Source organism: Selaginella moellendorffii, unplaced genomic scaffold, assembly GCF_000143415.4.
Source record: "Selaginella moellendorffii unplaced genomic scaffold, v1.0 SELMOscaffold_42, whole genome shotgun sequence".
In the NCBI taxonomy this organism is placed as follows: domain Eukaryota; kingdom Viridiplantae; phylum Streptophyta; class Lycopodiopsida; order Selaginellales; family Selaginellaceae; genus Selaginella; species Selaginella moellendorffii.
In genome coordinates this window covers 970,304-994,653 of record NW_003314303.1, presented here as the reverse complement: position 1 = coordinate 994,653, position 24,350 = coordinate 970,304, and the positions used below count along the sequence as shown (strand labels likewise).

At 48.3% G+C, this 24,350-nt stretch overlaps 7 protein-coding genes and 2 long non-coding RNA genes across 11 annotated transcripts; 4 read left to right on the top strand and 5 right to left on the bottom strand.

The window, feature by feature from the left end:
• Positions 1-11: 11 nt before the first annotated feature.
• On the bottom strand, positions 12-1,391 carry LOC9636150 (probable aquaporin NIP5-1). Its single transcript, XM_024684757.1, has 5 exons — positions 1,053-1,391; positions 754-978; positions 494-688; positions 373-434; positions 12-308 (listed from the first exon to the last, which is right to left on the bottom strand). The coding sequence occupies exons 1-5, from the start codon at positions 1,287-1,289 to the stop codon at positions 128-130; spliced, it is 900 nt and encodes a 299-aa protein (XP_024540525.1). The 5' UTR covers positions 1,290-1,391; the 3' UTR covers positions 12-127.
• On the top strand, positions 1,366-2,064 carry LOC112349764. Its single transcript, XR_002993500.1, has 4 exons — positions 1,366-1,473; positions 1,527-1,601; positions 1,653-1,927; positions 1,974-2,064. It is a non-coding gene; the product is annotated as an uncharacterized LOC112349764 (long non-coding RNA).
• Positions 2,065-2,098: 34 nt separating this feature from the next.
• On the bottom strand, positions 2,099-3,819 carry LOC112349762 (aquaporin NIP6-1-like). Its single transcript, XM_024684758.1, has 5 exons — positions 3,378-3,819; positions 3,104-3,328; positions 2,853-3,047; positions 2,732-2,793; positions 2,099-2,678 (listed from the first exon to the last, which is right to left on the bottom strand). The coding sequence occupies exons 1-5, from the start codon at positions 3,537-3,539 to the stop codon at positions 2,483-2,485; spliced, it is 840 nt and encodes a 279-aa protein (XP_024540526.1). The 5' UTR covers positions 3,540-3,819; the 3' UTR covers positions 2,099-2,482.
• Positions 3,633-4,267, top strand: LOC112349763. Its single transcript, XR_002993499.1, has 2 exons — positions 3,633-3,711; positions 3,812-4,267. It is a non-coding gene; the product is annotated as an uncharacterized LOC112349763 (long non-coding RNA).
• A 1,031-nt stretch (positions 4,268-5,298) lies between these two features.
• On the bottom strand, positions 5,299-6,322 carry LOC112349742. Its single transcript, XM_024684696.1, has 3 exons — positions 5,770-6,322; positions 5,564-5,722; positions 5,299-5,457 (listed from the first exon to the last, which is right to left on the bottom strand). The coding sequence occupies exons 1-3, from the start codon at positions 6,292-6,294 to the stop codon at positions 5,299-5,301; spliced, it is 843 nt and encodes a 280-aa protein (XP_024540464.1). The 5' UTR covers positions 6,295-6,322.
• Positions 6,323-12,093: 5,771 nt separating this feature from the next.
• Positions 12,094-14,561, top strand: LOC9635524 (histone-lysine N-methyltransferase, H3 lysine-9 specific SUVH4). 2 transcript variants are annotated; one of them, XM_024684752.1, is made up of 3 exons: positions 12,094-14,303; positions 14,371-14,419; positions 14,481-14,561. In XM_024684752.1, exon 1 carries the CDS (start codon positions 12,110-12,112, stop codon positions 14,240-14,242), a length of 2,133 nt encoding a protein of 710 aa, XP_024540520.1. In that variant the 5' UTR covers positions 12,094-12,109; the 3' UTR covers positions 14,243-14,303; positions 14,371-14,419; positions 14,481-14,561. The 2 variants fall into 2 exon arrangements, with proteins under 2 accessions (XP_024540520.1, XP_002979834.2); XM_002979788.2 differs by having other exon boundaries at positions 14,371-14,559.
• Positions 14,374-17,682, bottom strand: LOC9636149 (rootletin). Its single transcript, XM_002979648.2, has 3 exons — positions 17,241-17,682; positions 15,015-17,175; positions 14,374-14,947 (listed from the first exon to the last, which is right to left on the bottom strand). Exons 1-3 carry the CDS (start codon positions 17,680-17,682, stop codon positions 14,539-14,541), a joined length of 3,012 nt encoding a protein of 1,003 aa, XP_002979694.1. The 3' UTR covers positions 14,374-14,538.
• A 326-nt stretch (positions 17,683-18,008) lies between these two features.
• On the top strand, positions 18,009-19,928 carry LOC9635523 (siroheme synthase). The gene is made up of 6 exons (XM_002979787.2): positions 18,009-18,771; positions 18,858-18,935; positions 18,989-19,058; positions 19,125-19,194; positions 19,251-19,458; positions 19,520-19,928. Exons 1-6 carry the CDS (start codon positions 18,184-18,186, stop codon positions 19,733-19,735), a joined length of 1,230 nt encoding a protein of 409 aa, XP_002979833.2. The 5' UTR covers positions 18,009-18,183; the 3' UTR covers positions 19,736-19,928.
• LOC9636148 (N-alpha-acetyltransferase 35, NatC auxiliary subunit) lies at positions 19,825-23,098 on the bottom strand. Of its 2 annotated transcripts, XM_024684802.1 has the most exons (18): positions 23,018-23,098; positions 22,878-22,945; positions 22,681-22,821; positions 22,450-22,617; positions 22,188-22,368; positions 22,047-22,126; positions 21,725-21,994; positions 21,515-21,658; positions 21,329-21,460; positions 21,173-21,271; positions 21,080-21,121; positions 20,904-21,019; positions 20,746-20,852; positions 20,547-20,644; positions 20,430-20,498; positions 20,276-20,374; positions 19,941-20,213; positions 19,825-19,883 (listed from the first exon to the last, which is right to left on the bottom strand). In XM_024684802.1, exons 1-17 carry the CDS (start codon positions 23,085-23,087, stop codon positions 19,950-19,952), a joined length of 2,148 nt encoding a protein of 715 aa, XP_024540570.1. In that variant the 5' UTR covers positions 23,088-23,098; the 3' UTR covers positions 19,825-19,883; positions 19,941-19,949. The 2 variants fall into 2 exon arrangements, with proteins under 2 accessions (XP_024540570.1, XP_024540569.1); XM_024684801.1 differs by having other exon boundaries at positions 19,845-20,213.
• Between the last annotated feature and the right edge of the window lie 1,252 nt (positions 23,099-24,350).

The window sequence follows — 24,350 nt, the reverse complement described above, 5'->3', positions numbered from 1 at the left end:
GCTGTAAGCAGTGATCAGAAACCAAACTATTGAGGTCAACTGGGACCAGCATTTTACATATGGATTTACAGGTACAGGACTTACATTCATCCTCACTAACCTTCACGTACAGTAGTGGCATTCCTGTTCATCTTCTGAAGCTTTTGGGACGTTCCAGCTCCTTGAATCGGATGGCAGTGTATGCTGCTGCCCCGAGCTGGGTGCCGATAAGCGGACCAATTACGTAGATCCAGAAGCCTTTGAAGTTGTTAGCAGCAATCGCGGGGCCTAACGAGCGGCACGGGTTCATCGAAGCTCCAGAGATCAGGCTGTCAGTACAAGGCAACTGTTTGAGCACAGTGAAAGATTATCCGAGCGCGACGATTCGCTTACCCGGCGATAAGATTGTTGAGGAAAACCGTTGCGCCAACAGCGATTCCGGCCAACTCCCCGACCTGTGAAGAGAATCCAGCGGAAGATGAAGCTTGACAAGCGAAGATAAAGAAAGACGTACAGCACGGGTGTCAGTGGCCACTGAGGTGACGACGAACATCATGATGGCAGTGAGAATGATCTCGAAGAGGAATGACTGCCAATGAGTACCAGCAGGAACAGTGACACCGCCGGCCAAATCGGGATGGTAGATCCCCTTGAGAAGAAAGGATGCCGAGATGGAGGCTGTCACTTGAGCTGCGATATACAAAGGCACCTGAAGACGCAAGTTAAGTCGGACCCGGAGCAAGCTTGAAGAAATTGAGTGGTCGGTGGAAGAACCTGAATCCACGGGAAGTGGCGGAAAGTGGCAAAAGCAAGAGTGACTGCCGGGTTGATGTGAGCTCCTGAGATGTGGCCGGTTGCAAAGATGACAATCATCACCGTGATGCCGGCTCCGCCTGCGAGTCCCTGGATTCCCAGCGCGCCGTGAGATTTCTCGTTCATGATGGCTGTGCCTGCGGCTGCAAAGATGAGAATGAAGGTGCCGAGGAACTCAGAAGCGATCTGCACTTTGGATGGATGTCAGTTTCGAGAAAACCAAGCAAAGTTAGAGGGACGGAATTGTGCTGGCAATCAACCTTCTTGAGCAGCGAGTAACCGGTGGAGTATCCTGTTGGCTCGTCGTCAAAGCGCCCTTCCTCGACGAGCTCCAGCGGGAAGCACTTGTGAGCGGCATTCCTGTGGTCAACACTCGACGTCCGGCCCTGAACACGTTTATCTACGCTCGAAGTTCTCTCGGCGATTGCAGCAGCAGCAGCATGGAAAGGTAAAGGATTTGCAGCAACGTGCTCGGCTTCTCGCTGCTGCTCGGCCATGCTGCTCACTGGCGGATGTTGATGGATTACAGGAAGGTCCAGCAAAGAAAGGAGGAAATGGCTATAGCTTCGAGAAACTAAGTGCTAAGGCACTCAAGCACACACTACTTTGGCAACATGGCACGGTTTATATAGCTACGAGCGTGCTTTTCTTAATCTTTGGAGGTCCCTACGCTAAACTGTAGTAAGAAAGCTGCTCTCGTCTGTGCATTTTAACTTTTTTTAATTCGTGTACAGGGCCTGAGATCAAAATCTCTTTGCGAGATCGGATCGTTTGATATGGTGATTCTAACAACGCAACCATGATACACGGTACTCATTCTTATTTTTCTTCCTTAGTCCGTCTATATCTCTTTTGTACAGATTCGAATGTGGGAGACGTAGCCCCCTACTGTCCCTACGGAGAAGACAGTGGAAGCAAGCCTTCTTTCCGGAAATGAGAGACGAGGAGCAAGCATCTTGCCTTCCCTGCAATGCGACAGCCGTACCATTCGGCCGTCCGTCCACGCTAGCTTGCTATTTCGAAACGCATTTGGAGGTCACTCGGATGACGAATCTTGGAACACTTCCATCTTAGGACAACCAAAAGGAACTATGGAGCCATGGAGCAGTGTGGTCTTTCGTGCAAGTTAGCTGCGGTAAGGTAGAAGTTAAGCGGATGTTAAACTGATGTTTATAGAACAGGGGGAATGTCAGGACTGTTGATCGTGTTGATCCAAAGTCATGCACCTATGGACACCACTCGGGACAATTCTTCCTACACCATCGGGCTACAGGCAAGTACAAAACGCATGGGTTGCTAGCTTTGTTTTTCCCCGGCTAGCCTCAAAAAGACGTTTTGTTTGTCTCTGCGTCATGCTTGGTGCCTTCTCTTTGATTATCCATCCCATGCTTTTTTGGTCCTTTACCAATTCCGTTGGAAGCCTCCACATTGCTGTTTGCAGACTTATATTAAATCGTGTCAACAACTGTATAACGCTTTTGACTCTCCCTCGGTTTTTTCTTTTCTTTAGGATTTGAATTATGCACACTTAAAAATGTCTTCTGTAGTACGTACATACCACACACATCAATCCACATGATTCGTGATTGCTTTCTTGTTTGCTTTCTTGTTTTCCTCGCTTATTTCATCCGAAGTTATTGAGCACAAACAGCACACAAATAGCTTTGTACATTTGAAGCTGCTTCTGTTCTCACTTCTTGAAGCTTCGGCGCTGCTGGAGCTGCTGTGGTTCCAGGTCCTTGAAACGGATCAGAGTGTAGGCGGCAGCACCAATCTGAGCGCCGAGGAAAGGACCAACAATATAAATCCAAAAGCCATGAAAGTTGTTCGCAGCGATGGCGGGACCCAAGCTACGAACCGGGTTCATGGACGCTCCGGAAATCAGCCTGGCCAAAATTTCAGGTAACTAAAAGCTAGCGAGCTACTGAAAACGACTCACGCTGCAATGAGATTGTTCAGATAAACTGTTGCTCCGACAGCAATACCAGCCAACTCTCCAACCTGTGATCAAGATCAACGTAAGAGACGAGAAGAAAAGCAAAACCAACGTTAAAACGTACAGCTCTGGAATCGGTAGCAACTGCTGTGACCACGAACATCATCATGGCAGTCAGGATAGTCTCAAACAGAAAGTTCTGCCATATCGGACCGACTGGAACCGTGCAGCCGCCACTGAGATCCGGGTGATAGACGCCTTTGAGAACGAAGGCAGCACAGATGGTGGCCACCACTTGAGTGATTATATAAAGCGGGACCTGCGGGGCACGGGAAAACTTAATCAAAGCTCCATCAACTTTACAACAAGTCAAACCTGGAACCATGGAAAATGGCGATAGGTAGCAAATGCGACAGTTACAGCAGGATTGATGTGAGCTCCGGAGATGTGCCCGGTTGCAAAGATGACGACCATGACCGTGATACCCGCTCCTCCAGCCAGGCCGTGGACTCCAAGAGCTCCGTGGGATTTCTCGTTCATGATCGCAGTTCCGGCCGCTGCGAAGATCAGGATAAAAGTTCCCAGGAACTCGGACAGCAGCTGGAAAAGAAAGAACTGAGCCAGGGCAAGGATGCCAACAAGAAATCACCTTCTTAATGAGGGAGGGAACAGGAGGAAGTCCAGTGAGAGGTGCATTGAAGGCTCCATCTTCGGGCAAGCACTCGATGGGGAAGCACTTGTTCTGCTGTTGGTTTCTCCAGTCGACGCTGGAGGTCCTCTCCTGCTGTGTAGCAGCGCTTCCGCCCTCCATAAGTCTGGTATACAGAGACGACGCTATTGTGACCAAACAAGGGACGAGCTTGCTTCAGGACAGGAGCAGCCAACTTTTCCGAGAAGAGGGGCGGAGACAACCAAGGAAGTTTAAGATACTGACCTCGAGTGGAAGGAAGTGTCAAGTATTTATACCAGGAGAGCTCTGAGAGGTATGAAGTTCCAAGGTGTTGACCTCGTAGCCGCACAGTAAACTGTCGGTGTCAAGGTACGTCTTGTGCAGTTACTAATTCGCATTCGTCAGGTGAACAGACTGACTAACGAAGACTAAGCAATCGCTTGCGAGATGCTGCTACTCAGTAGATGACAAACGCAAGGCCGAAAGTCGTCGACACGAGGTGGGGGGCATAAATCTTTGATCCCCTGTGAAAAGTTCTAAAGCAAAGGGAGGGACCCGAGTGAATCATCCAGGGACCAAATCTCAGGAGACTGCTACCTCTACCAAGATCACCACGCAAGCAAACAAGGAAGATTTGATCGGCTCCCTTGACCCGCCGTCCAATCCCGGCCGCCACGGAAAATTGTAACAGAAACATGCTTTCCTACTCAGCAAAATCATTTTGTTGTTCTCGAATCTAACGAGCTAAACTTGCAGATTTTTTTCTCTCATCACGCGGATTACCTCATATACCATCACGAAGAGTGACGCAGTTTTTTGTTTTATAGCATGGTTTTGGAATATAAGCTCGTTGAATTTGGGCTGTGAAAGTGATAGCTTTCAACTTCCAGAAGAGAATCAAATACTGGTTAATACAAGCCGGGGATTTCTGAATCTTGTAGTAGAATTGTATGATTTCCTTGGTATCTATACAGTACATCAAGCCAAAGATTTGAACACGTACAGTTGTATTCCTCCTTCCCAGGAGAGAACAAAATCAAGGCGATCTATAGGAATATTTCGAATGACATGAATTCCTTGGGAGTTTTCTCTAATGATACTGTTCCATCCTTTGCTATTTGATCATCTTGTCTTCTCCATTGGCTGTGTGCACGTTCGACTGTATCAAAGAGAACTGGTAATCTGATCAACATCTGAATAGAATGTGAATAAGATGTATGAAAAACGAATTGAAACTTTTGACTAAAGGGATGTTACACTTTGATGTTTCACTGGAGTTGAATGAACTCCAATCAGCATCTGTTCCCTCATAACACACTTTCTTTTGATAATTTATTTTTCTTCCTTGAGCATTAAAGCATGAGATCAATCGTGGTTTGTTGAATCTGGAGCATATTGCCCATCCATGTTATGGTTTTAACAGAGCTTGATGCCGTAGTTGATGTGTTGAGATTTGATGCTACTACCTTTTCAGGTTTTGAGAAGTACTTAAATCGAAGGGATAATCTGAAAAGAAACTTCAGAAACTTCTAAGCAGCTGCAGGATGCTATTACAAAATTTTCTAGTGTTGGACCCTTGGTCTATAAGAATAATGTATTACGTTATTTTTTTCTTCACTTTTTTGTCACTTGTTTTTCCTTGTGTTTTGCCATATACCTAGCATGCTTGCAACTGCTGCTGTAACTGTTCATTGCAAGTCTATGTTTGACTTGCGTTGCATTAGATGTCTAAGCCCAAGCTTGTGGTAGGCAGAAACATTTGGAAGAAACTCTGCTTTTGAAAGTTTAAAAATATTTATTCAGGATAATTATTAAGTAATCAATATTTTGGAGTCATAGTTTGTCTCTAGCTGGTGGTTTCCGCAGCATAGGAAGTCGTCGTCTGAGAGAAGCTGGAAATCTAGGCTGTGACGGGCGAAAATTTGAAGCCTTTTTTGACAGTGAATGGAGTGGAATCCAAAACGTGAGTGTCGAGCGGGACTATGTTGAGATCAGAGTACCACTTCGTGACACTGAATCCTGGGAGCTTGATGAAGAGACTCCTGGTACAAGCGAAAACCTATAAATCCAGGGACGAAGTTCTTACATTTACTACCATGATACCAAGCTCAAAATATATCATGTGACTCTTACCTTTAAAAATCACTAAAAACGACACATGTTACGTTTGTCCTTAGAAGAAGGAAAACGAAAAGCTTGTCGGTCGACTCTGTTTGATCCCAGGAGCTCCGCTGCGGCCTGGCAGGCAGACTCGAGGGTGGAAGAAGAGAAGAAGCTCTTCGGTGGAGATGGAACATTTGCAGGAAACCAAGCTCGTCATTCCCCTGGAACAACAAGAGAGAAAAGATGTCTATCAACAGAACTTATATACCTTGGATTGGATCAACGCTGTGACGCGACGCAAATCGATGCCCGGGCCTGTACAGCACCAAGACGCGGTGTTTGTAAGCCGCGAGCATTTCTTCCTCCTCGCACATTTGGGCGTGGATCCAGCGCTGGAGAACAATCCCCGGACGCAAACATGCCCCTTCCTTGCGAATTCCAGCTGCTGCTCCAGCGACACGACCGCGATTCTTTTCCCAGACCAACAGTCGCGTGGCCGGGGGAATTGGCAAGTTTGCATGGATGACTCTCTTCCTCCTCGCGCAAACGAGCAGCAAGTAGAAGATTCCCCTCGCAGGATTGCCAATGGCATCAAAGATCCCATTTCCTTCTCCGGAATAATCCTCCTCCACCCAGATGGGGCATCTGGACGACGCTTGCCGGGTCTTTGACAGGATGCCCGTGGTCGCGTGGACGGCTGTGATGAATGCCTATGCCGAGAACGGCCTTGTGGATCTCGCGCAATGTATGTTCGAGAATAGTACGTGAGGAACGTGGTGTCGTGGAACTCCATGATTGTTGCATATGCCCAGAAGGGGCATTACAGTAACGCCATGGAGCTTTTTCAAATGATGCCCGCTCACGACGAGTACACGTGGGCGGCTATGAGTTCTCGCTATGTTCTCAGTGGCAACACGGCAAGGCTATGGCTGTGTTCCAGAGCGTCGGCGCAAGAACGCTAGCTGCCTAGAACACTATAATCTCGGCATTTGCCCAGGCTGGGGATTTCTCCGTGGCGAAATATCCCTTTGACGCAATGCCTGCTTGCAATATTGTGTTTTGGAAGAAGCATGATTTCCTGGACAACTATGTTAAGAACTTACGCGCATGCGAAGCAACTGTTTGCGATTATGCCAGAGCGAAGCTCAATCACCTCGAGCGTGATGCTTCGGGCATCTGCACGGTTTGGGCATGTACAAGATGGCGAGAGTTCGTTCCAGATCATGCAAGAAACCACACTCGACGATCCCAGTTGCTTGGCAGCCTGGACCAACATACGCCGATCACTCCAAGAGCCACAATGCTCGAGCAGTGTTTGATGCTTTGGCGTGCCTGGACATGGTCTCCTGGAACACCATGCTCGCTTGTTAAGCACCCGACGTCCACCACTGCAAAGACTTCTTTGAGCACATGCCCGACCACAACCTGTTGTCTTACAACACTCTCTTGTCCTCGCTGGTCAGCCGCAGATTATCGAAGGAAGCAGTGAAAATCTTCGTCGAAGTGCCAGAGATAAACGCTGTGACATCCACTGTGATGATGCAAGCTGATGCACAGGAAGGCCAGCTTGCGAGTGCGTGAAGATGGTCTCGTCTGCCTTGAAAGCCAGCAAGATCATCTCTCGAAAGAGATCCAGTGCCTCGCTCACGCGTCCGTTGTGGACATAGACCGCGATGATCCTGCTTCTTTTCAAATCGCTCAAAGGCTGTTCTCGGGGATTGGACGTAGCCATGCTGTGCGAGCACCAAGATCACAGTGATGAGAGCCACTGAGCTGCGATCCGGCATTGTCTCGTAGATGTCCCTACAATTCTAGCAGCGGCAGCGAGCCAGCTCGAGCTGTGTTGCCGAGATTTTTTGTCCATGATCGCTCCCTCCCGGGATCAAGCATTACTACTGCTTGGTTGACGCAATGGGGCGAGCTGGTCAGCTGGAGCATTCCATGCCATATGTTCCACAGCCGGGCTTGTGGATGATTCTTCTGGGTCGAAAATCCATCGAAAGGCAAAGGTTGTGGAAATGTCGGCTGGAAAATGGAGTCATCCAATGGTGCTTCTTATAATTTACTTGGATAATGCCAGGCTGACAACCAACAATCCTAGTCATCCCGGAGATGCGGGTGTTGTGCCATGTAAGCTGAAAACCTATCCCATTAGCCAAGGCGCAGTAAAGAAACACCAGTATAAAGGGAATGGAGTTGCAAGAAGGGTTAATCCGGGAGAGCCTGAGAGGGCGCTTGCATCCCTCGGGTTGCTTAGTAAATGGGGTCGCTGACCCTTGACCACTTGGCCCCCCTCGTCGGTGACCCAGTAGTGCTAAGTCGGTATGGTCAACCCCACCGTGACCTACCGGATAGCGCTTGGTACCCAGGGCGCCCAAGGAGGCCCGATATCTTTTGCAAACATCAATTTCGTGGAGACCACCAAAGCATGTCTGTTTTTGAAGTGGTGCCAAGTGCGAACTTATTATCACGGGAGGCACAAGCTTCTTCTCTCTCGGTTGCAGCGAATTTGAGCAAGATCCAGAAGCAGCAGCAGCAGTCGTCTTCCTCTCTCGAGAAAGATCGAGGTAGCCAATGTGGTGTAGAAGCAGGCACAGAAAGAGACGCCCGTGATGATCGTGGATTCCGAAGACGAGGGACCTCTGACGGTGTGGCAGTGGTGGTAACGAGGATGACTTGTTGGTGGAAGTCCACAGCTCGATTGGGGATCTTTAATAACTTTCTCGAAGATGAAGCAATCTCGTCCGGGGAGAGCCATGATGATCTTGTTGCATTTGAGCCGCGACTTGAAGCCAGAGAGACGACGTGGAGGAAGAAAAACGATCGTGGTGGTTCTCATAGCTCCCAGTGCTGCTGGAGGGAAAATAAGTTTTTTCGTTGCTCTTTTCGTGAGAGAACGGAGCCAAACTTTTGAGCAGCACTGGAAAAGGAAATCGAGTGAAATCGAAGTGAGTAGTAGTAGATCGAGTGGTGGCAGTAGTGGTAGTGGCGGCTTGGATGTCAGTGGAAAGAGATATCATGGAAGAACTCCTTTCTTGGTGTTGGACGGAGAAGGAGAAATGAGGTGCTGCTCGAATCGGGGGAGGGATACATTTGCAAAGCGCTATTGAAGAGATAGTGATTGAGCTTGTAGTTTGATGCTTGGAGATCTATGGGAACTCCCACGCCCGAAGCAACATGAAATGAATGAATGGAATTGACACGTAGACAACTTGGAAATCAGTGTCGCGTCGTTTTCGTTCGCAAGGGTTCTCCCTTCTCGCGAATCGTTTTTCACGATGCAGGGGCCTCTGGCGGTGCGTCTCGGTGACCAAGAAGATCTCTTAGAGGTAGTTTTGAGCTTTGTGGACCTGGCCACAATATGTGTTTGTGGAGAAAAGACGTAGCACCTATTTTGGCACCAGCGGCGGCGAAACGATGGATTGCCCCGGATCAAGGACCTACTTGCAGAGCATTGCCTCCTCCCCTGGGTTCGGTCACGGGTTCCATTGCTCCAGGGACTGTCGATGAAGTCATTGCTTTTGCAGGGGGCCTCGTTTGCCTCGGGCCAGCTCTGATGGTGTGTTTCGCCTGGTGGTGTGCAATCCTTTCACCCAAGAGTGGACGAAACTACCACCGCTTTACTGGAAGGTAGAAGACAGTGATATGAGCTTAATCTTGTTTGTCAGCTTCAAAGTCGGACTGCTCTGTCATCCTGACATAGGCTGGCGAGAACTGGAGCTTGGGGAGAGAAGACCACGCCCATGCTGCTTCATCTACGACTCCGCAACATGGGCGTGGTCAAGGTCCAGTTCTCCCCAGCCTATGTCAAGATGAGAGCGCAGGTGCAGCGGAATGTAGGTTGTTGGATTCCCAGAGATGGACTACTTCTACGACCTCACCATCCTGGGATTTTACGACTTTGGCTGTGTGAGATGGAGCACCGGGGAAGTGATCTGCAGCCTGTGGATTGCAACCGGCCTAAGTCCTGTAGTGCGTTTTGCCAGTGTGCACAATGGCAGTACTTTGGAAGTGCCTAGGTGTATGTGGGTGCCCCAGGGTATGATGTGTGCGTAACAAAGCCGTCTTTCTTATCAACTCACCACCATTAGAAGATGTTTTTCCAAGCTAGGACATTGGACTGTGAATGAGTAGCAATTTTTCTCTCAGTAATATGCTTCATGTGTGATAGTTTGATAGAACGGTTGAGGGTCGTATCAAATATTACAACCAGCATTCATGATTATAGCCAGGGATAGACATTTGAGACCATAGAAATAACAACGGAATCATATGGAATGTTGACTGGGAACTCACGTATGTCTATATTAGAGCATAATGATAAAGTGATCTTATTGATGACAACTTTGAGAGTGTGAGATTTTTTGGGTATATAATATTAAAAGGCTTTGTAGTCAAAATATTAGATCATTCTTTGCAAGCATACATTTGTTAAAGATCAAATATAAAGGCAAGTAAATAAAACCATATCAAAAATTAGTTTGCACCTAAAATAATACCTAATATAAGCTACCACCGAAGAGACTAAAAAGATTTTAGAATCTTACTTTATTGCACCAAAACGACATAAGGAGATGTTTCTATGTAAAATAACCAAATCTCCAACTTGAAAAAGAAAATTAACATCACTATTGGTCATTTAATGATTAGAATGTAAAATTTTATAAAAAGGGAACTCATAGAACACAATAGATATAAGCATCACTACATATAAGTTTATTGTGTAACTGACTCTTTCTTAAAGGTAAACATAAATAATATCTAAATAATCCAACTCTACAAATTTTCATTATTTTTTTTTTCAGTTCTTAGGAAATATGTCTTATGCATTAGATCTTCTTACTTGAAGCATTGAAGCTAATTTTGCAAAGAATTACAAATATATTAATTATAATGTTTAAGAGTTGTGTTTACTTTAATTTTTTTTTCTTAAATATCACATTTCTAGAGGTAAGCCAAAGGTAAATAAACACACTATATAACACATTTTAACTCTTAGTTTTATATGTTTTAATCATATATGCATTCTTTTTATTGAAATTTTGTTGAGAGAAATTTATATTCTCCCTCACTATAATACCTTTTGGTGGTGTTTCTATATGATTTTACATGTTGTTTTACACCAATTTTTGGAAGTGCTTTCCAACAATAACAAAATAATGTGGTTTATATTAATTTTTAAATGTGCTTTATAACAAAAATAAAACAATTAAGGGCCTGGTGGAAATTTTGAATACACTTGCCCATGTTACAAAGGTTGTATTGGTGCAGATTATATGGATTAAATGGTTGGAGAGTGTTTACAATATGCTAAGAACTTAAATAGTTGGAAAATCCATCTCATAATTCTTGGGGAGTGATGTTAAATCCTTTATTTATTTGTATAGGCAAACAAATAGCATGAGTTGAAGACTTTGCAACTTGATATTGGCTGTTATGGGCTTATAATAACTTTACCAAAAAAAAAGAAATATTTCACCATATAACTTTTACAAATAGAAAATCATGGGAATTGGGCACAAAATAATTCAGCCTCCATGCAGATTGGATTGTTAGTGGTAATAGAAATAATTGATCACACTATAATCTATATGAATAATCATATAGCATATGATCTCTATAAAACTATATAGATAACCACTTGATCAGTGAAAAATAAGTTATATAAAAAAACATTCACTATCTGGGCTATAAGAAACCATACCAAAATTGGCCACATGAATAATTTGAACATAACACAAAAATCCAAAAACCATCTCACGTGAATGAGTGTATGCCCCTGTTGTCCCATTGTTGTATGTGCTGAGGGAAACCTTTTTGTCTTTTCGACTGCAGAGACGTCGACCTTATTTGTTTTTGACTTGAGCACAGGGGACTGGGACGTTATGTATCGCCCTTCCCTTAGGACGGTTTGTTGATTGACACTAGACAGTTTGCTTTTCAAGGATCTCTCTCTATGTTCTCCAAACCAAGATGTGATCTTGCTAAATTAGTCGGGATCCTGAGTTGTAGACATTGACCAACTATTGCAAGAACATTCTTCGATTTGTTTGCGAGCAATCACAGGATTATTTTATGTGTTTTACCATATTTTCCATCCTCGGATCATTCATGATCAGTGTGCTTTCGCTTCAACAGTGCAATCCGCTCATACGGGTTGAACAAGGCCGGCCGAGCACAACATCCACCACCATTTCTTACAGCCTGCATGCACGCTGCTCCCGGATCGCATTTGCATTGCTGCTGGAACCTGATCTTCTGCTCCAGAGGGCCACAAATGAGGAAGAAATCCTCGATCAATGACACAGCAAGGGAGTGAAGGATAGGTCTCACAAATTGCGAGCAAGATCTTTGGTTGCTGCTGTTACAGGACCTGGTGTGAACCAACAGGACCTCAAGCTCTTCATGAGAAGTCCTCTCTTTCACACGATACTTTCTCTCTGAACAGTAAACGTAAATAGCAAAGGGGGTGCTTTTCAACCTTTTAGGGCTGACATCAATTGCACTGGCGTATATTCCCGAATCAGGAGACCTAAAATGTAGGGTTAGGGCTACTCTGTTTCATCTTCTGGGCGGGCGGGAGGGGCGGGGAGTGATCTCTCAGATCGATGGAGCGGCCGGTGGCGGTGCGGCGGTGGCCAGCGAATTCACGCAAGATCCGCCAGCAGCAGCAGCAGCAGCAGCAGCAGTGGTCCTCCTCCATGGTCGACGACGAAGATCGAGGTAGCCAATGCGGTGTAACACCGCAGGATAGAAAGAGGGTCATGCCCGTTATGGTCTTGGATTCCGAAGACGAGGAGGAGGAGGAACAGGAGGAACAGGAAGAGGAGGGAGAGATCGAGGACAGTAAGAGGCCAAAGATCTCGCCCGTGGAGGAGGAGGAGGAGGAGGACGACACGATCGTGGATCCGGACGAGTGCTGGGAGGCGCCAGCGTCAGGGACGATCACGGCGTTGGTGGAGCCGACCGATTGGGTGATTGTGAGCCGGAAGGCGATGAGTCCCTCTTCTTCCACCATGACCGCGCTCCCTCTTCCTCCTCACTCCGGCGAGGAAGCCATCAAGGTCCAGCCACTCAAGGAGGCGGATCCAAACGTTTGCGTGGCGGAGCTCTCGGACTCCGAGGACGACGACGCCGACGGGCTCTTCCCGGACACCACCGCCGCCGCCGCCGCCCCGGACAACGCCAGCGGCAGCAGCGATGACCGTATCAAGGTGACCAACGCACTTTCGGCGTACGAGAAGCTCCGGATATGCTACGTGCGCGACAAGGTGACGGGCGACTGCTCGCAAAAGGCGGCCGCTGCCCTGAAGGAGAAGAACATGTGGGTGAACCGAGCGAAACGTATCGGCCCGGTTCCCGGGGTGGAAGTTGGCGACATCTTCTTCTTCCGGATCGCGATGTGCATCGTCGGCCTCCACCGCCAGACCCAGGCCGGCATCGACACCATCCGGCCCAACGAGAACAAGTTTGGCGAGCTCATCGCTTGCAGCTTGGTTCTCTCGGGCGGATACGAGGACGACGTCGACGGTGGCGAGACATTCACGTACACGGGCCAGGGAGGGAACGCCTACCACGGCGACAAGCGGCAGTACCGCGACCAGGAGCTCGTCAAGGGGAACTTGGGCCTTGCCAACAGCTGCAAGTACGACGTCCCCGTTCGAGTCACCCGCGGCTGCCTGGATTCCAAGAGCCCCTCGGGGAAGATCTACAGCTACGACGGTCTCTACAGGGTCACCCACTTCTGGGCCGAGCCCGGCATGTCGGGGTTCCGGGTGTTTAAGTACAGCCTCGAGCGCGACCCAGGGCAGCTGGAGCTGGGTTCCAGGATCGTCAAGTTCTCCGGGAAGCTCCAGGCGAAGATGGAGGCTCGCAAGGCGGTGGTGTGCGAGGACATCTCCGGAGGGCGAGAGCGGGTTCCAATCTGTGCCGTGAACGACGTCGACGCGGCCCCGGGGCCGCCGCCACCTTTCACCTACATCACCAAGACCATCTTTCCGCCGGGCTTCCTCCAGCCGTCGTACCCGACGGGGTGCCGCTGCGTGGGGCGGTGCGGGGACTCTGCCAGCTGCCTGTGCATCGGGAAGAACAGCAACAAGATGCCATACACGGACGGGGCGCTGTACGAGTGGAAGACGATCCTGTACGAGTGTGGACCGATGTGCCGCTGCGCGGCGAGCTGCCCGCTGCGACTCTCCCAGCAAGGCCAGACGAGGAAGCTCGAGGTTTTCAAGACGGAGAACCGGGGGTGGGGGGTGCGCTCCTGGGAGGCCATCCCGTTCGGGAGCTTCATCTGCGAGTACGTTGGCGAGCTGTTAAGCAACGAGGAGGCCGAGCGGCGAGTCGGGCAGGACGAGTACATCTTCGACATCGATTGCATCAAAGGGAGCCGCTCCCGCGGGGTGGACATATCCAGCTTCTTCGAGGAGAAGGATGGAGGGGAGATTTGCGAGGTGGTGGAGGATGGTCATATGTCCATCGACGCTGGGAGCTGCGGGAACGTTTCCAGGTTTATAAACCATAGCTGCGACCCCAACATGTTCGTCCAGTGCGTCTTCAACGACCACAACGACATGGCGTACCCGCACGTTATGATGTTCGCCATGAAGAACATCCGGCCTTTCGAGGAGCTGTCCTACGACTATGGCTACGAGATCGACTCGGTGAGGGACAGCGACGGGAAGATCAAGAAGAAGCGGTGCTACTGCGGGGCTCGAAGGTGTAAGAAGCGACTCTATTAACTGCGAGCGAAGATTTCGCTCTCTCCAGAGGGGGACGGAAGGAGTTCTTCTCAATCTATAGGTACTGTCTTCTTCGCTCTCTTTTTGTTCTTCCGTTTTGACACAGGAAAGTTTTTGCTTCTTTGCAGTGGTTTTCCTCGTATACCATTCTTTCATTCCATCCATTCGAAAGGCCTGGTATTTTTCTTTCTTCTCTTCGCTTCTCTTTCTTAGCCTCCCGAGAATTTTCATTGATCAGAAAGAAGATCCATGGAAGTTGGAGATGGAGCTGTTCAATACATGTATATGTATAGAAACTATCTTGGAGCGTTGGTGAAGATGTTGCCTTGGTCTCCGAACTTGAGGCTGATGCGTTTCACGGGCTTGGCTGGTAACGGGTTGTAGAGCTGCTGCGTCTGCGTTTGATTCCTTGATTCTGGCGACTTCGCTGGAGCTGGAGACCTTGCGGCTGGAGGGGGAGGAGATCTAGCACCACCGGGAGACTTTGCTGGAGACTTTGCTCGTTCTTGAGGCCCCCGCTCGGGAGGACAAAGCGGTGGCGAGTCGGGCTTTCTCGTCGTCGGGCTCTCTCGTGCAGTGAGGATGAGCCGGAAGACTTTGACGAGCTCTCCTCCCAGAGAGCTGCACTTGTCTTCCGTCTCGGTGGCGATGTCCAGTGCTGATCTCATGCCAATGCTGGCGTGCTCGACTTTGGCATCTAGCAGCCTGGAGGAACAAGAACAAAAGAGTGTTTTAGCTAGTGAAAATCTATCTTCGGACAAGCAGTGGTTACCTCAGGTTTGCGTACGTTGCGGAAGCGATGTGATCCACCCGGCTCTCCAGCGCAAGCAATCTGTCAGTGGTCTCCATGCCCAAGCCCGGCTTTGTAGTGATACCGGCTGCTTTCTGCTGCTCCGAGCTTGGATCCATCATATCTGTCAAGGGCTTTCGTTGCTCGATCGAAGCCAGCCTGCCGCTGATTTCCATCACCAGTTTCGCGGTTGCCTCGTACCTTGGCAGCCAGAAGTTGGCAGCTTTCCTCAGCGCCTGGTTTCCTTTGCGAGCGTCGTCGATGGACCGGCTGAGGCCCTGCTGCACGGTCTCTAGCCTGTGAATCCGGTCGTTCATCTGGCTCATGATCCCTGCCGCGGCTTTAATCTTGTTCTCGATGCTTGTCACACTTGGCATAAAAACCTCGCTGCTGGACTTGAGTTCCTTCTTTGTCCCAGCCTTTGAAAGTTTCTTGCCACCTCCTGGTGTCTTCCCGCAGGAAACGCTTGTCAACCTCTCGAAGACTTCCTTCATCTGACGATTCAGACGCTGCACGGTGGTCTTCAGGTGGCGTTCTTGCTTTGGTTCATCACCGGACAGCTCGACCACGTCTCTCCCGCTGGCCTTCCCTTTAGCACTGACAATCTGTGAGAGAAACGTCCCAAACGTTTCCTGCAGCATCTCTTTTGTCCGCGAGGCTGCTGCAATAGCATCTGTGGCAGCTGAAGTTGCCAGAGATCTCTCCCGTTCAATCAAAGCCATAGTATCGCCTGGAGTTGTCGATAACGTCTGCTCAGCAGCTTCCAACCTGTATACTCTGGTCTGGAGATCGCCTATGCAATCTTGAGCTGACTCTATCTTGCACAGCCTTGTCCGCAAGTCCTCTAAGCAACCGGTGTAAAGCTTCGAAAACTTCTCAACCTTTTCCACCATCAGGAGATTGCTGGCAAATTCCACTGGCAGTCCCGTACCCGAACCTTCATATTTCTCGTCAAAAGACCTCCGCCTGGGATACTCCATTTCTGACTGCTGCCTCTTTAGAACTTCGACGTCCACCTTCATCTCCTCTTGTTCTCCTCTTAGCTCTATCAAGTCGTGCCTGAATTCTTTCACTTGAACCTCGCATTCTTTTATCCACACTTCGGTGTCGACCCTCGCTTCCATAACCTCTTGCCTGGAGCACTGCAGCTGCTTCCGGAGTTGCAGCTTTTCAAACTTCTGGTCATCGCAAAGCCTTTCGAAGTTCTTGTGCAATGAGGTAACATCAGCGCGCAGAGTATCCACCCGCTTAGTCACATCATTCGGTGCCGGTGCCGCTTGTGCGCCCTTCTCAAACCTTTGTTTCTTTAGAGTGTTGATCTGTTGCTGGCCACCTATTCTTCCCATCTCGACGTCGATCAGCATCGACTCGTATCGAGAAGCCATTTCCTGTCGAAGATTATCAACGTCTTTGGAGAAACCGATTTCTAGATTGCTGATATCGTTCTTGAGATCCGTTCTTACTTCACTCAAGGAATCCAGAAACCGCTCCTCCAGCCCCAGCGTAAGCATCTTTTGCGTCTGTGTAACAAACTGATTCACCTGTGTCCTAAACTCTTCAACCTCTCCCGAAGATGTTTGCATCATGTCTTCAAACTTTTGTTTCACGTTCGCTTTCTTCCGCAGTTCCTGATCTTCCCCAGACACCCCGCATGCTTTCTTCATATCCTCTTCCACCTGACGCTTAAGCGCGGAAAAATCATTCTCTGTTTCATCCTTCATGAGCTTCAGCTTCCTTTCCAAAGTCTCCGCCCTCCCTCTCCACCTTTTGCCTTCTTCCTCGACCCGTGACCTCAGCCCTTCCACCGAGTCCCTCAACTGCATGACTATGGTCTGGAGGTTCAAGAATCTTCCCTCGAGACTCAAGTTTGTAGCCTCTGCTATCTGTTGCATGAGCTGAGTTCTCGTTGTGCTCTCGGTGTCCAACGATGCTGTATCATGCCTCTCCACTTTCCTTCTAATGTCCAGCGTTATCTCGTTGGAAGCCGTGATCTTCAAACTCCTATCAGGTACGCGCTCGTCCCGTTGCTCATCTTGCATATCATCACTAACTTGACCATCTGAAGAAAGCGAGGCTACTTCTGCCACGTTATACAAGAAGCGAGAGCTTGACTCCTTCGACGAGCGGCTCCCTGAAAGCTGCCCTGCATTAGAGTGAAAGCATGAAACCAGAGAAGAAGAAAAACAAACGTATAACCTTTTGGCTTACCCGCCAGAGGTTGCGGTGGTCGTTTCTTCAGCCTCCCTGAGAAGCATGGAGCCGCATCATAAAGCTTTCGAACAAACCTCGCCCATACGTGCTGTCTCTTGCCAACATTCTTCTCATGCCTTGCAACAAGCTCCTTGCGATTGAAAGATCCCGACTTCCTGTAACCTGCCAAGGAGCTAGTTGACGTGAGCTCCTCCTCGAGCTCTTCTATCCTCTCCCGGACATCATCCATGTAGTCCTCCAAGTCCTCGGCAAGCTTCCTGCCCTTCTCGTCCTCATACTCGGGATGCGAAGGAATCACCGAGAACGCAAGCGTGGTAAACTTCTTGAGATGCCGGAGCTCCTCGGCCAGCAAGTTGGATTTCCTGGAAAACGTGGCCTTCTTGAGCAGCAGCCTGGCGCTCCGGCAGTAGAAATTCAGCGGCAGCGATCGCTTCTCCATAATCTCTACCTCTCTAGCCCGTGACCCTGGCGATCTTGCGCATTTCTAACGTAGAGCACCCGAATCATCCATCCTATCCAGGCGCCTGTTGGATCGGATCATACCTCAAGGCATTGCGCAGGGATCCGGCGGCTCCTTCTCGCGATTCTTGGCGGCGATCGAAGAACCCTAGCCCTGGCGCCGTGCGAGAGCTTTGAAATGCAAGCTCCCTCCTCTCCCTCGAAATATTTTTTTGCCCTTTCCACGTCACTCTGGCGTTTAGGGATAGGGCGGTTATAAAAGAGGGCCGTTGGATTTTAGGGGCCCTTGAATGGGGCCATTGGACCATTGCCCCTTCCATGCCGCCATGGGCTGAATGGGTTCTATTTGCTCTCCTCTTCCTTCTAGGGTTTTAGGAGAGCCACCCTTCCACCACGCGATCCATCCATCACTCCCAAGCGCCAGGTACATTCTCTAGAAATCTTCCGGTAGCTCGGGGAGCTAGCAGCGTGAATCTCTTTCATGGCGCTAGCTGCTGCTGCTACCAGGGCGATCTTCTCCAGCTCCGATATTTCGCGCTGCATCGCCGAGAGCAGCGCCGAGCTTTGCTCCGCCAGAGGAGATCGTGGATCGTCGGCTCGTTTCTCCCAACTCAGGCTAAGAGCCTCGATTTCTCCATTCACTGAGAAGGATTCGATCAAGAAAGTACGAGGAGGGGGTAGGCTAGAATTTCGCAGCGGCGGTGTAGAAAATTCTTGTCCAGGATGCCGGGAAGACACCTCTGAGAGTTCTCGCGAAGAGGAGAATGATATAGCAACGAGATTGCCAGAGCTGCGAGAGGTTCTGGAACTGCTGAGAAGGCAGCGCAAGAAGGAAGAAGGAAGCGATCCATCGTCGCCCTCCAAGAGATGGAAAGCAGGGAATGTGTTCTTGGTTGGAACTGGGCCTGGAGATCCCGAGCTTCTCACTGTCAAGGCAGTGCGTTTGATGAGGACAGCAGACTTAGTCTTGTACGATCGGCTTGTTTCTACGAGCATCTTGGACATGGTTCACGAAGGTGCCAAGCTGCTCTACGTGGGAAAAACTTCCGGTTACCACAGTCGCACCCAGGTAAGCCACACTTTCTTCTTGTTTCCTTCTTTCATTTTGATCGTTTCTAAGGAGGAAGTAAATTTCCTGGCATCTCTTGGTTTTAGGACGAGATTCATGAGCTGCTCCTCAATTTTGCAGAGGCTGGCGCCACCGTTTTAAGGCTCAAGGGAGGTGATCCTCTGGTATGAACTTTCTCTCTTAGTGTTATATTTCTCCTCAAAGGCCATTCTTGCAGGTATTTGGTCGAGGAGGTGAAGAAATGGATTTCCTCCAAGAGCAAGGAATTGCTGTGACTGTCGTCCCAGGTAGCTCTAAATCCTTTCCTCCTCCCAGCTGCTAGTTTCTCAAACTACATTATCTTCTTTCGCAAGGTATCACTGCAGCGTCTGGAATTGCTGCTGGACTTGGGATACCTCTCACTCACAGAGGCGTCGCAAACAGGTAAAAGTTCCATCTTTCGTGTGAAGTTCGTCTCATTCATACCCCGTTGCATGCAGCGTAAGATTTCTCACGGGTCATGCAAGGAAAGGAGGGAAAGATCCTCTCTACGTCGCAGAGCAAGCGGCAGACCCCGATTCTACGCTTGTGATCTACATGGGACTTGCGACACTCCCAGCTCTTGCAGAGAGGTTTATCGCAAATGGACTTCCTCCCGATACTCCGGCAGCCGCCATAGAACGAGGCACCACAGAGCAACAGCGAACGGTACGCTCCTTTCACCACTCTCATCTCCGCGGCTTAGCAATCTTTCTCGATTCACTTTCAGGTATTTGCCGAGCTCGCCAATCTGCCGAGCGAAGTAGCAGCAACTCAGCTCGTGTCTCCCACTCTGATCTTCATCGGACGAGTGGTTGCTTTGTCGCCGCTATGGCCGGAGAGATCTACACCAGGGTCTGCTAGAGCTGATGCAAACGAGCCCAGAGACAGGAGCTCCAGAGGTCCCGACCCCGCCCTGCCCAGCCAGCTCTCAAAGCGATCATAGTGATCTTCCGTTCGGCCGATGAGAAGTCACGAAGACAATCGTGGCAACTTCTCTCGAAGATCAAGAGCTTTTTTGGATCGTCCCTTGAATTCACCGAGAAGAAATTCAGTGACTTTGAGCTTGTGAAAATCGTTCAGTATAGCCAAAGCTACACACACCATGATCGTCAATGGCAAAAATCTTTCAGAAAAAAGAGAAAGTTTACTCTGGCGCCTCACGAATTCTTGACGACGATGACGCCAAAGGCTGGGTGTTGTGAGAATTGCAACGACACCTTGAGCGTTTCGCCTGGCTGAGATCTGTCCACAATCTGGAGCGCTACTTTGTTCCTCGACACAACTTGCTCGAGCTGCTTTATCTCCAAAATGCTTTGCGCGTGGCTCAACTCCGGAGTTTCACCGCGTGATATGCTCAAGTTTCGCAAGCACTGCTCCACAGCCATGAACTGCTTGCATGCATACTGGTAGAGATCACTGGCCTGCACGATGGAAAACAAAAATTCCAGATGGAAACACGGCAACAAGGAAAGAAATCATCTACCGAGTACTGCCGTAGTCTTGTAGTTTCTTTGAAACGAGCAAAAGATAGTGGCGACGGTACCAACAATTTCAGCAGCAGCTCGAATCGTTGAGTATATCTCTGGAGAAAAAGAGAAAGTTAAATCGTAAGCAAAGCAGAAAAGAAACAGGACAACCTCTCGCTCGGTGGTGAATTCCATTTTTCTTTGCTGGATTTTACCGTCTTTGATCAGCCCGTCAAGCATCTGAAAACAAATGTGTAAAGAATGTGTGAACTCTAGAGTGTAACTTACCCAAATATATCCTTTGCAGAGGTCGCTCAGGCAATGCAGCAAGATAATTTTTGGGTCTGGGTTCTTTCCTGGTTTTTTCTTTTTCGACTTCTTCTTGGCTAGCAACAAGAGACGCCCTCTGGTGAGCCCACTGAAACAAAAGTTTTGCAATCTTTGCTTCCACAAGGCCCGCCTTGCGAAAACAAATGAGTTTTAGCACCTGCTACAAGTGATGACGGCTTCTTTTCTTCAGACTGCTCCTCGTCCTTTTCCTTCTCTTTCGCCAGTTTGTAGTGCAAATATGTCAGCAGGACGTGATCAAGGTACCTGCATCCACCTGGACAACATAAATGTGAACGAAAACTATAATCAACGTACCGATAGACCATGCAATAGTCATCTGGCGAATACAAGCCAAGGTCGAATCCCAGCATTAAGTATTGCTTTGCGATCCAAGAAGCCTGGCAGCCTATCCATGTCGTAAAAGGCTCACACTGCCAAGGCCAAAACCAAGAGACGTAACAATTTTGTGATACCAAGGCCAACGTGCCTACCTTCTTCTTGAATTCTTCCGAAGACATACCAAGAACATCCACCTAGAAGAAAAAACAATATTAACATCTCTTTGACAAGGGGTGGTAGCTTACTTGATGAAACAAATCACTCCATTCGTCTAAACTCTTCCCGAGCTTCCGGCATTGCCATGCCGGATGTGCGCACAATACCTTCAGCAAAGTGAGCGTTAACTGCAAACAAACGTTTTCATTAGCCTATGGCTAAAAGGATATCTTCAGTTAACAGACCCATCCAGCTTGCTGAAAAGAATTCTCCAGCACATCGTCGCGAGGAGCCTCATGACGAGAATAAGCAGCCTTGTAAATCACATCATTCATAGGCCGGATTCCAAACAGCTTGTTGTCTTGAATTACAAGACGCTGGTTGCAAGAGTCATCCATTAGAAGAGACAATCATAAAAAGAAAAGAGGTACCTGCATTCGGGCCCTTGCTACAAGATCTGGATGTGACTTTTGAAAATCAACAATCAGCTGCATGAGTTCTTCGAGTTCCATATCGAGTGGCACCGAGCACACGCGATCCAAATCATTCAGCAAGCGCACAAAATAGTCCAAGGCCTGACAGACTACCAACGATGCAATATGAACTCGAAAGCACGGTGAAATTCCCATGTAAATGCTTACCTCGGACCATGGGAGCAGTTTCATCGAGCGGGGAGGAGTCGGTGGCAAAAGGGACCGGTTAATGTTTTCGAAAAAGCCAACCACGCCACGCCCCGAGGCTGTTGTAGACGAAAGATTGTTTGGATCTTGAGAAGAATGCTGAGAAGAGAGAAAAGCTCTTGACTCCTGTATGAGTGAGAGCTCAGTCAGAGCCGTGGCAATGTGTTTTCTTGCAGTTTCTAGGCCTTTCCCTTGTGGCTTGTTCATATGAACGTGTATTTGACTGAAAGCCTGCACAATTAAAGTGAGAAACCATCGACAAGACGAGAGCGGTAAAAAATACCTTTCGAAAGCGGAGACGACTGAGCACACTCTGGCAATAATCGGCTTCGAGTTCTGGGTTTTCCTGTAGGGGAACAACACCTGTAAACATCACATATCAATGATTGACCATCCAAGAAAAAATCCAGCCAATAAGAAATACCACTTGCGGGCTTCTTCCCAGACGCCGACTTCGAGCTTCGTGCATCGCTTGCAGCCTTCTTCCCAGACGCCGATCTCAAACTTCGTACACACATTTCCTCCGCCGCGTTGAGAACCGCCAGGCAATCCGCGTCATCGTGGTCGACTGGAAGTCCGAAGGAAATAACAAAGAGATCTTCCTCCTGCAAGCCAAACAGGAAACACGAAACCAACTTAAAACAATACATGGAGCACAGACGTCAGAAGGAAAGAGAGAAAATAACCTCGTGAGTGTGAGCCAAAGCCACGGCTGTTCTTACGATATTGCAGCTTGCTCGAGTGATCTTGCAGTACGCATGCAAGACCGGCATTGACGAGGTGTGCACCAGCTTGAGCATGTAGATGCTCGAGAAAACTGTTTGTGCTAAGGAATGACCCCTGTGCCAAGTAGCCTGGAAAACAGGGACAAAGTAAAAATGAGAATGCTTCTCATCGAGCTTTCCTAGCTTCCTCACCTCACACGAGAGAAGGTGATCCATAATATCGATGATCTGCGCGATGGACAAGTCGGTCGGGGCCAAATCACTCGCAATCGCGTCCTCGACAGACTTAGGTCCTCCAATATCCATCCCTCCATCCATCTTGGGATCCATAATCTGCCCAGGCACACACCATTAGCAGCGCTGCTAGCGCAATGCCTCGAAATCCTTGCCTCGAGAGCCGACATTGATTCGAAGAGGCTGAAATTCTCGCCATGGATGAGCTCCCCGGGACTGAGCTCTGGAAAAAAGAAGCAGCCGAGCTCAATGCCGCCGAAATCGCAGGCGCGATGAGGGAGAGATTGTTGCTTACCTTGGCAGACCTGGGAGATGATCTCCGTCGCATCGGCCCAGAGCGTCTGGTCGCCGGCAGCGGCCGCCATGGAAGCTCCAATCAAAAACCCTAAAACCAGAAAGAATGCTAGGAAATTAAGATCTTATAGTAAATCCTAGCATTCGAGACCATGCTGGCCGTAGCCCTGGTCGAGGTTTGGAACGCTAAAGACGGGAAGCCTATTGCCAATATCCACGCTCACCTTTTCTCTGAAGCCCAGCGCGCTCCGTACGGAGAGGAAAAGAGGGACAAGTGGAGAACATCGCCCAGCAATGCAGGTCTCCACTCGCATGGAGCGACCAGAGAAAGACAACATAAGCCTGTCAAAACGCATGCTCTTCCTATTGCGAAAAGATTTGGAGATGCTGGGTATCGATCCATGCCTCTCACCTGCTAAGCAAGTTCTCTACAATCTGCACCTTAAGGCAAAGATGAAATTGCAAAGTTTCACGCATCTCTTGAGCATTTCCACAATGCAAACTGCTATCCGAGAACAGACTGAGCAGCGCTAGGGCATCAACATCAATGTGAGCAGCTTCCTAGTGAAAGCCAATGAAAATAGCAATATGAGATTTTTATTTGCCTATGAGGTTTAGAAAATAAATATAAAAAGATACTTTAAAGAATAATGTGTGACTGTATGGAATATGAAAATGGAAACTATATACTGTAAAATTGGGAAAATGGACTAACACTAAGTCATCCACTTTGTATTTTATAAATGGACAAGATGGGAGTTATAACATTGTTGTTGTCTCATTTATATTTACCCCAGGTGTTCAACAAACTTTGCTCGGACACATGGGAGAATGCTTGTCAAATATTAATCCTAAAATTTAGCATTAACAACTCATAACAACTATGAAGATAAATTCAATTTTGTAAGTAGTATTAGATCATCACTATATAGAAGTTTATATAATGATGCACCAACAAAACTCTACACCCTTATAATATAGGTATACAAAAAAAAAAGCAAATAAACATCTCAATTTGAATGTTGAAAGTTATTATCCCTTTGAAAGTACGAACAAATTATTCCACCAAACCATTTGAATATGAATGATAAGCATTAGTGTAAGTGTGGCATATCCCCAACTGGAACATTAAGACATGAAATGCCTCAATTATAAATGCAAAACAATTATCTGAAAAAAATCACTCTAGATATAAATGTTGGAACACGATTTGATTGAGGGGGAAATATCCAATTGCACTAACAAAAACTTTAATTTCTACTCAGAAGCAATAATAACATATTCATTGTTAGTAGTTGACCATGAAAAAGCCATCAAATCAAATACCACCAACT

What these genes read in the sequence shown, in the direction of transcription:
- LOC9636150 (XM_024684757.1), bottom strand. Translation starts at nt 1,289, where the DNA reads ATGGCCGAGCAGCAGCGAGAAGCCGAGCACGTTGCTGCAAATCCTTTA. An exon ending in GTTACTCGCTGCTCAAGAAG is followed by an intron (nt 979 to 1,052) that starts GTTGATTGCCAG and finishes TCCAAAGTGCAG; the next exon opens with ATCGCTTCTGAGTTCCTCGG. An exon ending in CTCAACAATCTTATCGCCGG is followed by an intron (nt 309 to 372) that starts GTAAGCGAATCG and finishes TTGTACTGACAG; the next exon opens with CCTGATCTCTGGAGCTTCGA.
- LOC112349762 (XM_024684758.1), bottom strand. Translation starts at nt 3,539, where the DNA reads ATGGAGGGCGGAAGCGCTGCTACACAGCAGGAGAGGACCTCCAGCGTC. An exon ending in TTCCCTCCCTCATTAAGAAG is followed by an intron (nt 3,329 to 3,377) that starts GTGATTTCTTGT and finishes TTTCTTTTCCAG; the next exon opens with CTGCTGTCCGAGTTCCTGGG. An exon ending in TTGCTACCGATTCCAGAGCT is followed by an intron (nt 2,794 to 2,852) that starts GTACGTTTTAAC and finishes TCTTGATCACAG; the next exon opens with GTTGGAGAGTTGGCTGGTAT.
- LOC112349742 (XM_024684696.1), bottom strand. Translation starts at nt 6,294, where the DNA reads ATGGAGTTCCACGACACCACGTTCCTCACGTACTATTCTCGAACATAC. An exon ending in CAGCGTTGATCCAATCCAAG is followed by an intron (nt 5,723 to 5,769) that starts GTATATAAGTTC and finishes TTGTTGTTCCAG; the next exon opens with GGGAATGACGAGCTTGGTTT. An exon ending in TCCTTCTTCTAAGGACAAAC is followed by an intron (nt 5,458 to 5,563) that starts GTAACATGTGTC and finishes CTGGATTTATAG; the next exon opens with GTTTTCGCTTGTACCAGGAG.
- LOC9635524 (XM_024684752.1), top strand. Translation starts at nt 12,110, where the DNA reads ATGGAGCGGCCGGTGGCGGTGCGGCGGTGGCCAGCGAATTCACGCAAG.
- LOC9636149 (XM_002979648.2), bottom strand. Translation starts at nt 17,682, where the DNA reads ATGGAGAAGCGATCGCTGCCGCTGAATTTCTACTGCCGGAGCGCCAGG. An exon ending in ACCACCGCAACCTCTGGCGG is followed by an intron (nt 17,176 to 17,240) that starts GTAAGCCAAAAG and finishes ACTCTAATGCAG; the next exon opens with GGCAGCTTTCAGGGAGCCGC. An exon ending in GCAACGTACGCAAACCTGAG is followed by an intron (nt 14,948 to 15,014) that starts GTAACCACTGCT and finishes TTGTTCCTCCAG; the next exon opens with GCTGCTAGATGCCAAAGTCG.
- LOC9635523 (XM_002979787.2), top strand. Translation starts at nt 18,184, where the DNA reads ATGGCGCTAGCTGCTGCTGCTACCAGGGCGATCTTCTCCAGCTCCGAT. An exon ending in TCAAGGGAGGTGATCCTCTG is followed by an intron (nt 18,936 to 18,988) that starts GTATGAACTTTC and finishes CCATTCTTGCAG; the next exon opens with GTATTTGGTCGAGGAGGTGA. An exon ending in TGCTGTGACTGTCGTCCCAG is followed by an intron (nt 19,059 to 19,124) that starts GTAGCTCTAAAT and finishes TTCTTTCGCAAG; the next exon opens with GTATCACTGCAGCGTCTGGA.
- LOC9636148 (XM_024684802.1), bottom strand. Translation starts at nt 23,087, where the DNA reads ATGGCGGCCGCTGCCGGCGACCAGACGCTCTGGGCCGATGCGACGGAG. An exon ending in AATCAATGTCGGCTCTCGAG is followed by an intron (nt 22,822 to 22,877) that starts GCAAGGATTTCG and finishes GTGCCTGGGCAG; the next exon opens with ATTATGGATCCCAAGATGGA. An exon ending in CTTTGGCTCACACTCACGAG is followed by an intron (nt 22,369 to 22,449) that starts GTTATTTTCTCT and finishes TTTGGCTTGCAG; the next exon opens with GAGGAAGATCTCTTTGTTAT.